At 29.9% G+C, this 12,135-nt stretch overlaps 1 protein-coding gene across 2 annotated transcripts in view; it reads left to right on the top strand.

The window, feature by feature from the left end:
- LOC142331137 (neuroglobin-like) overlaps positions 1-12,135 on the top strand; it is a 297,336-nt gene that overhangs the window by 61,936 nt on the left and 223,265 nt on the right. Inside the window, exon 2 of one of the 2 annotated variants that reach the window (XM_075376834.1) lies at positions 6,136-6,387. In XM_075376834.1, coding sequence (XP_075232949.1) covers positions 6,176-6,387 — 212 coding nt within the window. In that variant the 5' untranslated portion in view covers positions 6,136-6,175. Of the gene's footprint in view, positions 1-6,133; positions 6,388-12,135 lie in introns of both variants that reach the window. The other variant, XM_075376833.1, reaches the window with a different exon arrangement.

Raw genomic sequence — 12,135 nt, forward strand, 5'->3', positions numbered from 1 at the left:
CTAGTGGTGAACGCGTCTTCCCAAATCAGCTGATTTGGAAGTCGAGAGTTCCAGCGTTCAAGTCCTAGTAAAAGACAGTTATTTTTACACGAATTTGAATACTAGATCGTGGATACCGGTGTTCTTTGGTGGTTGGGTTTCAATTAACCACACATCTCAGGAATGGTCGAACTGAGAATGTACAAGACTACACTTCATTTACACTCATACATATCATCCTCATTCATCCTCTGAAGAATTATCTAAACGGTAGTTATCGGAGGGTAAACAGTAAAGAAAGAAGAAGAAGGAGGTCGACCATTCCTGACATGTGTGATTAATTGAAACCTAACCACCAAAGAACAACGGTATCCACAATCTAGTATTGTATAAAAGTAACTGACTTAACTAGGACTTGAACCTTAGAAGACTCGACTTCGTAATCACCTGATTTGCGATGACGAGTTAACTACTAGACAAGCTCGGTTGGTTAGCTGTAGTCGTCTGCTATGTTGTAACGTTACAGGAGATCGGTAGAATTAAATAAAGGAATATTATTTAAACTGTAAAAAAGTACTTAAACTGGCCGCTAGTACCGCCACACCCGCGCGAATGAAATACGGTATGCGTGCGCGCTTTACCTAGAATCACTGAATTAAATAAACAAAAAATATTATATTTAAATAAAATGATAAATATTTTAAATTAAGTTGTGTGTGTAAGCCGTGCATCAGAAAAAACCGCGTGGCGAGAAAGTCCTACAACTGTGTTGTCAGCTTTTTTTTTTTAAATATTCGATATTACAAAAATAACGTTCAAATTAAACACAGTTTTTTTTTTAAATTATGAAAAAAAAATAACTGTTGTATTTACATAAAAAATAAAATTTCAAAAACTGTTAAATAATTATCTACAAATTAATCTTTTAAATTAAATGATTTTTTAAAACGTTAACTAACAGGTTGGCAATTTCAAAATGTGTGAAAATAACATACGTTATGTTGTTCCGTCTATGAGTTCGAAACCTTGTTGAAAAATTTAAAAACCCATCTGTTCGTAACTGCGTACATTCAGACATATAGAAAATACAAGAAATGTTTAGTTAAAATAGCACAGAAATCTAATAACAGAAAATCTTAAACTAAATATTTTAAATATTTGATGTAAAAAAAATTTATCGTAAATTATAAAAGAAGTCTAAACACTATAAAAAATTGAATTTTTTTTAATTTTAATTTAACACAAAAGCTCGAAGTTTGTGAAGAAGGGAATATGAAATTGAAATTTAGCAACTTATGAAAAATCAAATTCCTGATCGGTATTCGAAGCTGGGATCTCCAGATAAAAGGTCGAGACGTTACTTACGCCATGGAGATTTGTGTTAAGAGAACCTTGAAGATTCAGCGATACTCTGTTTAGGTGGATATTGTTCCAAAACAGTGTTTCATAAATAAAAAAAAAATAAAAAAATGAATTTAATTTTCTTAAGAATAACCGAACCTGCCTAATAAGAAAATTTTATGAAATCTTCTAACAGGACATTTTTATTGTGTATTATCCGTAAAATAACTGATATTTATTCCACTCAAGTTTGTAAAATATATGTACATATGTATATATATATATATAATTATATTGTTTTAACGACATTACAAAGTGTACTTTCTTCTTTTTTCCTTTACGAAATTTATTTCAACAGGTTTCAAATGAAAGTCGTCCATTTTTTTTCTTTCTTAGAAATTCTTTCCTCGTAATATCTATAATCATCCAATTCTTCTTTGGTTTTTTCTTCTTTTCTCCACATTTCCCCTCTCCATCCTTTGCTAAAGGCAAAGACTATGTCTACATCAAAATGCTTTTCTTTACGTTAACATTTTCATAAAATTCAGCTCCGCTCCGATTTTTCTTTATACTTCCTCATATTTTACTTTTTCTGAACATTTCACTTCCTTGTTTTCTATAATTATATTTTAAAACGTTCTTTTGTTTATCTTTCCTATTTCTCACTCTTCGCCGGTTCAGATCTACAACACACTCAAAAGATGCTAGCAATTCTTTCACTTTTCAAAATATCATTTCCTTTTACAAATATTCTGCCAAGTAACTTCGTTTAAAGTCATTGCTTCCCAAATATTTAAATATTTTTTACCCGTTTAAAACGTCCCTTTACAGTAATATACTAATGTAGCCTTCTTTCTTTCCATCTCTAATCAGTTTCCTTCTTCCTAGGTATATCTTCATACCAAAATCTTTTCTCTCTAATAGTATTCTCTGTAATAAATTGTAATGACTCCTTTGATCTTGTCAAACTGATCGTCAGTACAAGTGACTTTTTAGATTCTTTTTCCTCCCATTAATACAATTTTTTAGAGTTCATTTCGTACTTCTCTGTTAATTTTTCTGCTATAAATGTCGATAACGTTTAGTGATAAATAACATTTCTAATATCATTCCTCACCAATTCTCATATCTTCTGGTTTATCACTTCCAACTGTAACCTTCACCATATTTTTCGTATAAAAATCCTTTATTAATTTTTCTATTCTTCCACGATTACGCAGTTTTTTGAGTTCAATCTGTAGATACTTTGGAAGCGCTACTGTAAGTGAATAGTTAAGAAAGTGCTAGTGATCTTTCACAACTTAACAGATACAAATTTTACTGATATAGAATCCTGTGAAAATTGTACAATTCATCAATACTCAGTAAACGATTTAGAATCTTTAAAAAGTTGTTAAATAGTTTAACAATTTAAAAGCTTAAATGTAAATAAAAACTTTACTAAATATAAATTCACTGTCTAAAATGATTACATGAATCCATTCTAAACGATAACAAATTTCCACATACATTAAATGACTGTATAATACTAATATATTAACTAATAAAAGAAGTTTCATTTCATTTACGTAGGGAAAAAAGGAAGAATAAATAAGAAAATATAATAAACGATTGATTCTTGAACATCGGAACATGATATTCAATATTATATATTTCAGATTGAGACGAAAGGCAAGTTATTACATCAGAGGAAATAATGATTATATCTATTTAAAAACTGATTGGCAGAGGAGAGAATGGGCGGGTGGAAATAGAAAACACGATGGTGACGAGTCTCACTCAAACACTTTTTTAAAATCAACAATCCTGTAGTTTGTTTAAAAAAAGTATTCTCAGAAAACAAGTCACACGATTCATTTATGTTTATTAAGCACAACAATACGTACCATAAGTAGATAATTCTTCTAGCGACCAGAGAATGAAAAGGTCATGATAAATGATTGGATGATAATTAGGGCGGGCTATGCTCGGAGGAGTGGTGACTGTAGCTTGTTACTATGACTACCACCAACGCCGATTCTGCAACTGACGTGGGCCAGCCTACTTCTCCACAAAATCCAGCTTTCAGTTCTGAACATAACAAAGTAAAAGAACAAAACCGTACATCAAAAAATTATAATTCACTTTAAAATTAAGAAAGCTTTTTTTATCAATCTGAAAGTGTACGTTTTTAATATTTAAATCCAATTTACAGACTTAATAAAAATTCGTTTAATTTAATGTTTAGATGTTACTGAAAAAGGTTTTAACGAAGGTATTACTAGGAAACGGTGTTCGTTTAATAAGTTAAATATTGACATTTTTAGGAAAACCACCAAACAATACACAGAAATTCCTTGCACTTCGTTTCATCCTTGGAACCAGAAAATGGCTACATTTAATGATCTAATACATAGAGAACTAAAATATCTAAAAAACGATATCGTCATTTAAATATTATTAAATACATCGCCACAACCAACGGATATCATAAAAACTTAATAGATAATTTATATAATAAAATAAAACACAAAATATACATAAAACATAGAATAAAATTAACTAATAATAGTAATGTTAACCATTACGCTAAACTCGAATATAAAAAAACTAACAAATTATTTTAATCATTTGGGATAAGAACTGCATATATAACTAATAACAAAATAATAAATTATATAAATAATGTGGATCCTGCAAAAACAATAACAAAATCAATTTAGAAAAACGTGGCATATATTTTTTGAAATGCGCAGATTGCGATTAAAGATATATTGCCAGGACCAACCGATAATTTTTAATAAGAATAAAAGAGGATTTAAATTGTATAAAAGAGCAATTAAATTGTACAGGGTCCAGCATATAAATCTGACGATTTTGTAGTAATTGTTATGTTGGCACTACTGTCAATGAGAATCCGGGAGTGTTGTACATCGACAGGTCTATTCATGCTATTTCAGTAGCCAGTTATGTCGTGGTAGGGTGAACAACGAGCGTTTGTGATTGAAACCTATTTTAAAAATAATGACTCGGATATTGTAACAAAGCGTTTATTTCGCAGACATTTCAATTTAAATTGACACGCGTCAGTTCCTAGTAGAAATACGATATTGTGAGTGAAGAATTTCAGGAACACATAGTCTGCTTTAAAAATGAAACCAACAGGACGAAAACGGTCTGTGAGAACGCCCGAAAACATTAACACTGTAAGGTTAGCTGTTACGCGGTCTCCACGACGTTCAGCAGCGAGACATGCTGCTGCGCTAGCCATTTCTGATCGAAGCTAACGACGAATTCTTCACGCCAACCTGAAATTCCATCCGTAAAAGATGATGTTAGTGTAGCAACTTAATGCAAATAATTGGGCGTCTCGCAAAGGAGCTTGCGAGGTCATCCTCGAAAATGTCCACCAGGATGCCATTATTCTTTTAAGTGGCGAGGCGCATTTTCATCTGTCAGGATTTGTGAATAAACAATATTACCGTTATTGGACTTCGCATAATCTACGGCGAATTCTTGAACAACCACCTCACAGTCAATATGTTACAGTTTGGTGTGCGGTTTCAAATTTCGGCACAATTGGCCCATATTTTTTTGAGGAGTTATTTCGCAGAGTAACAGTAACATCTCATCGATACGTAAACATGTTGAATGAATTTCTGCGACCGAAACTGAGTGACTTTCAAGGATATGAAATTTAGTTTCAACAGGATGGTGCCACCGCCCATACGGCGAGAATCGCAATGGATGTTCTGCGAGAAACCTTTCCTGGACGTTTGATTTCTCGATTTGGCGACATTCCTTGGCCAGCGCGTTCACCTGATCTGGCTGCTTGTGATTTTTTTTCTGCGGGGGTATCTCAAACAAAGTCTTCAGTAGTCGACCACAGTCAATTGCAGAATTCAAGGAGGCCATTCAACGAGAAATTGAAGCAGTTCCACAAGTGATGATTGAACGAACAATGTCAAATTTTAAAACGAGGTTAAGTGAGTGGGTGAGGAGTAATGGAAAACATTTGGACGACATAATATTCAAATAAAAAAAAATCTATGTAAGTAATTCACTATAAATTGCAAAAATTGATCTTTAATTTGATATATTAAATGTTTTAATAGTATGAAACACAGTTTAATTATTATCCCTCAAAAATCCTCAGGTTTATATGCCGGACCCTATAAACAAAGTCATACGGATAAATCAAATTTTGCTAAACATATTATAAATAACCATAATTATGACCCAAACAAATTTATTAACATGCTCGGTTACTCTAATAATATATATAATATAATACTAATATTTTAGAAAAATAACAAATATATTTAAATAATAATAAATTAATAAACGAACAGACAAAATTTTATAATGACGTTTTTCTACAAGTACGTATTAAATAGTAATAATATATTATGTTGGCCAAACTGATCCCCTTCCCTTTTAACATAACAGTTGAGACCACCAAATTGACAGGAGGTTTACGTTGACATAATTTTATAGCATATGACGACCAACTGTTATGTTTTAAAAAAATTTTACATGCGAAGTTTTTATTAAAATTATAAATAGGATGAATATGAGAGTTCCTGAAGATGGAATTTAATTCCGAAAGCGCTTGAACGCGTCCAATATAATTGCTGGTAAGCGGTTTTTTTGTATAATTATATATGTATACCAACGGGCCATGCTTAACAAAATTATTCGTTTAGTTTATAAGGAAATTTTATGAGAACTCTGATGAAATTTTTTTAATTTTTTTTAAATGTACACTCTAATATAAGTTATTTGAATGCATTTGTTTAAATAATTGTTTTTCTAATATTTTTTTCTTCAACAGAGGGTCATGTCGGAATGGTGAGAAGATAGCAATAAATCGAAGATGGGCTGCGAGCTGGGAAGACTGGCATCAACGCAGCGTGGCCAGGGTGGTAATGATCCGGATGGGTTACAAGACCCCCAGGGTCAAAGACGGCCACCTGCACCCCCTGACCCGAGGTTACCGCTCACAGCAAAACAGAAATATAGTATGCTCGCCTCGTGGAAAGGAATATCTAGAGCGATGGAACAAACGGGGGTTTACATGTTTATCAAGTACGTATATCAACCAATTTTCATTATTATTTTCAAGTTATGTATATGTATTTGCTGGAAAAATCAATAGGCTCGAATTTTCTTGGCAATCTGTGGGTTATCTAAGTATAATTAGATTAAGGAACAATTGTTTGTCTCCTTCAAGCTTTGCTTGATTCCTTCATGAATTCCAGGAATTCTGATTCTTAAAACCAAGATTAAATTTAATTAATACAAGATTACTATAAATATATATTTATTTATATATTGTAACTTATACTTGAAATTTATACTATTTATTTATATACTCTAAAAAACTTTTAATTAAAGGGAATAATACGGTACGATAGCTAGATTAAATGGTCAAATTAAAAGTAATTTTGATTTTTAAATGGAAAATAAAGGTGTTTATATTCGTATATATTTTTCTTACTAAGGAATATAAATATCAATAATAACAATTATCAATAATCATTATATAACTATTACAGTATTAATTCATAGCTTCATAATAATAAATTGTAAAATTTTTTATGAATTGAATTTTTCTTGGAAGCTAAGCAACGTTGAGATAAAGTTTTTGTAAAAATAAATGCTCAAGAGATATTGATTGAATCCCTTACCAGTAATAATATTTCTGAATAAAGAATATTCTTCCACGCGAATATTTATTCATGCAAAAATTAATGATGTTCAAACATACATAGTAGTGTTTTCTCATCGTAATCAAATGAAAATTTAAATATCATAATTAATTAGAGCTAAAAATATTCATTAGAATTTAAAGAATATTATATTAGATGCATACAAAAATAATTTATATTTAAAACTTATTAGAATTCCTTAAACGGAAGGTACTCTTGTAATTAATAAGACGTGTTTTTTAAACTAACCGAGATAACAGATGAAGAAACAGGGTACTGTTTATTGAAATAATTATGGTTATGATAATTACATTTTTTTTTGGAGCTCTCTCCAAATACAAAAAAAAGTATATTTTTTCATCCGAAATTCACGAAAAAATTTTTTAAATTTGAGATATGACTTTTTCAAGGAGCATAATCCAGGAAAACATATTTTTTTGATAAATAAAACGGATTTCGATGCAAAAACTGCTCAACAGTTTATCTTACTATTCTTGGACCTTTGACCAAATCAGGTTATATTCTCTCCTCGGGTATTAGCCCAAATAACTGTTATTTTTTTCCTGCGAATGAAAAAGAAGAATAAATTTACATTCTTAAAATAACAAATATTGGGTAAGGGAGAAGAGTGAGATGTTTTTTATGAAATGAGGAAAGGTCTGGTATCGCAAAAACGATTAAAAAACTTTTAAATCGTTAGCACTGTATATGGTAGAGATTACAGATTCAATTTCATGTTAGAAATAATAAAAACAGTACATTATGAAACAATTATAGATTGTAAAGTTTTTATTTTATTTTTAAATATATATTTTAACTAAGCCTTTTTTTATTTTGTAAAGCTTTTCTTCCAACCACGTATACTGATTTCTGGGCCGTATAAATTTCCTTTACGGATTTATCAGCTTTATTATTTTTTTCGTATGAACGAATTAACCGCAGAAGCTTACAGAGAAGCTTGTACGTGGGAATATGGAAGTGGGATTTTTTTTTAGTAAATGAAAATGCGATGCATAACCAAGATTCCAAACCAGGACCTCTGAATGAAACGTCGAGACGCTACCACTCTGCCACGGATCGACGAATATGTAGTTTTTAATCAAAATCTTATTAAAATTTTCTTCAGTTTAGTAAGAAATACTGTTTACTGTTATCTAAGATTTTAATCGCGTATAATTGTACAAAAACGAATTGAATAGTTGAAAAATTCAAACCTTCTGATTTCAATTTTTCTAATGAAAAAACTTCATTTTTTTAATATGAAATATTTTACATTAATATAAACGTGGCTTTTAGCTATAATTCACAGAATTATGAATCATATACTGTTCACCAACACAAATTACCAGCATAAATTTTATATTATTTTATTATCTTGTTTTTACTATATTTTCCTTATTTGTTTTTCATTTCAATAAAATTATATTTTTAGCATGAATTCAACAATATAATGTATTACTTTATGAAAAGACCTCATAAATTCAAACTGGGTACTTTGTTATATCGAACTAACTAAATTTGATTTGATTAAAAAAAAAGGAGAAAACTTAATTTATATCGGAGTGGCGGTAAAAAAAGAGGGAAGCTCTTAGCATCGGCGATTGCATGCTCGAACTAAGTGTTTTCATTTGTTATATAGTTTTATAAATGATGTTTGTTAACGGTAAAAAAAAAAATCATTAATACGAATTTAATTCTAAAGGTAAGTTTCAAATTCCCACAATATAATTAAAAACACATCAAATCAAAATTTATGATGTAATAAAAAACTAGGCACAAGTACATTTTATTTTTGTGTACCCCCTCATGATATTATATAATTCCCTCAATGTTTTTCCATCCACTCATACGATGTAAATAAGTAAGTAATAAGTAATATATATATATATGTATGTGTGTATATTATGTTTATATTATCTATGTCATCAGAGACTCAAAAAGGTCTTAACCTCGAAAAAATCCACTACAGTAAATAAATTATTGCAATGAGTTCCGAAAAGTACGTAGAATAAAAGTTTGCCGAAGCGGCACGAGCGAATAACCATTTAATTTGTTTATAAACAAATTAAAGGAAAATATTTAGTTTTTCGTCAACAGCGGCTTTAGTTTTAGCTGTATATAAAAATATAAAATACGAATAGATAGCTGAGAAACTTTTGCATAAAAAGCCTTACGGGTACTTTTTTCTATGAGCAAAACCACCCTTAGGGTAACGAATTTTACAATAAGCATCAAAATCGCGCTATAGTTATCATATGTAGGTAGCATAATTTCAGGGCGCGCAATAAATAAACTTTCATAACTCAGTTCCTATTAGAGATAATTAAAAAATTCAAAAAGGTACGGATTCATAAAACCCAAGCCTATAAAAGAATCAAATTTTCAAAGTATCTTTCATTTCTGATTCCCCGTTAATCCGGATATATTGGGTTAAAAATCTCTCGGGCATTTTTTTATACGAGCAAAACTAAGAGTGCTAGCGAATTTTACAATAAGCACAAAAATCGCGCAACAATAGAGTAGCTTGGAAACTGGAAACTGTATCTTCTCGTATACAGCAAGACTAAATGGATAAACCTAATTTCTTAATTTCACTCGTAGAAAAAGTGTTCCAGAGCTTTTTTATGCAAAATTGTCTTATTACTGGTGATATTTCTTTTTTCATAAAATTAACAAAAAATCTGATGTAGACACTATATGACTTCCTAGTACGCCTATTAAATTACATGTATACATATTTTTAAAATGAAAAGTAATAAAATTTTATTTCATTAACAACTTCTGATATTCTTTCATATATTTTTTTTATTGTTGTTATAGAATTATTATTTATTGTTAAAGTTTTTTTTTTTACAATTAGAAGTTAATATTTATTAATAAATCAATATATTTAAATTAAAAAAAAAGTTAAAAAAAGAGATGAAGTCGGATTCGAATCGATGTATCTTCCCCTTGTTCCCCTTAAGACCAAAATATTTCATTAGTTAAAATTTAATTTAGCTATAACTCTAGACCAATGAAAATACCTAACACTTATGATATATCGTTGAAAAGCTTTCAACGAGGGCTTATTACTGCTTTTAAGAAAAAGTCGAAAATCAAAACTGTTTTGGATTTTCGGCTTTTTTGGACACTTTTGATCCAATCGATTACAATCCAAAAGGGAGATGGACAACTAGTTGTTACAACAGTCCTAAATCCAAAATTTCAACATCCTACCGCTAATTGTTTTTGAGTTATGCGAGATATATACCTTCGTACAGATGTCACGCCAATACTAGACAAAATGGATTCAGGGATAGTTAAAATGGATATTTCAGTTGAAATCTGATAAACTAAATTTTTCGCCATCACAATACTTCCTTTACTTCTTACAAGGAAGTAAAAACGAAAAAATAGGTTTTTTCTTTTTAAAGTGGAAAAAAAATATGAGAAGGCGGTGTTTTTGATTTTTTTCTGATGCCGAAAAGAGAATTACCCGACTACACTTCAATCGTTGTTTGACGATATCCACAACTTACATAAATGTAATGGCCCCAAATTAACATTTTGTTTACAGGTTTAAATCGGTACTGAATAATATAGATTAATAATGCGGGAAAATAAAATTATTTCAATTACAAAAAAAAAATCTAAGAGAAACTAACTTTTAGGGAATTACAAGCAGTAGCTTGTAATTCTATAAGCCATAACTAGTAAGTTATGGCTTATAGAAATATAAAAATAATCTATAATATAAACGCTTGCTGCTTAAACGAACCTTATAAAAGTATAATTTTTTTTTTATGATGCAAAAAAGGATAATGTATTCAATACTCGATGAATAAATCATTTAGTAACATACGTAATGCTCGTTGTATAACATTAAATATTTAAAACAGGTGTTGGCGAAGGTTAAATTACTATAAACGATTTTTTTTAAGCTATAAAATTCTCTAACCTTGATTTATTTTGAAGATTTGAAGGAAATTAAGGAAGAATACAATAAACAACGATCGATAATAAAAATATTTTGTTAGTTCACAACTATAAATTAATAAAAAAAGAATCTGATGTGGACACTACATGACTTCCTTTTACGCCTATTAAATTACATATACACATTCTTTGTTGCACTTCATTCAAACTTATTTCATTAGAAAAGTGAGATACGATCCTCCAATTCTTTAATAAAGTGGAAAGTTACACAATTGCTGAAACTAGAGAACGTGTTCACAAACTAAGATCAGAAGAATTATATCAAACCATAGAGCAATTAACTGATTGGCAACAAAAATCAGATGAACGAAATGATGATCAAGTTCGACTTAGAGAGAATTATGAGAAATAAGCCCGACAATATGAGTAGTAATGGAATAAAAGATACGATTTTTTGGCAATTTATTTAAGATCGGGTATGTATACCTCAGTGTATATGTTGTTTTTGTGAGGATCTATTTTTCAGTCATTCTGTAGTTAACTTTAATGTACATAAAATTAAACAGAAATTCCAGAATAATTAAATAAAATTAAACAGAAATTAAACTACAAAATCGAAAAATAATACGATTTTAAATTATATTTTTCAATTAATATTAAATAATCAGATGTTCCACCAAATCTGTTACATATACACATATAACTGACGCGCCGTGGTTGACAATTAATGCTGAGATCCACGATTTACGTAGGCATTCCATACGTTCGAGAGGAAGTTGGACGTCTAGTTTCAAGGTGTGTGTCCAGGTTGGATAAGCATATTAACTATCTCGCTTTGAATCTGCTACACAACGGCGTGACGTCTGTACGTCCACGGCGTGGACGTACAGACGTCACGCCGAAACCAGTCAAAATGGATTCAGGGATTGTCAAAATGGATATTTCCGTTGAAATCTGAAAACGAAAAATTTTTGCGATCACAATAATTCTTCCTTTACTTAAAGAACTTTCTTCCTGTACAAAGAAATAAAGAATAATAATAAACTTTAAAATTCCTAAATTTCGAATAAAAATTTTCGATTTTTTTGGAATTCCTTACTCTGTTAGCAAAATTTAGGCAATATCTATTTATAAAGAAGTGATCCCTAATAAAAAATTTTGGAATTAGTTACGTAAACAAATAAATATATTATTCAGATTGCTTTTT

This window comes from Lycorma delicatula, chromosome 10 (assembly GCF_047948215.1).
Source record: "Lycorma delicatula isolate Av1 chromosome 10, ASM4794821v1, whole genome shotgun sequence".
In the NCBI taxonomy this organism is placed as follows: domain Eukaryota; kingdom Metazoa; phylum Arthropoda; class Insecta; order Hemiptera; family Fulgoridae; genus Lycorma; species Lycorma delicatula.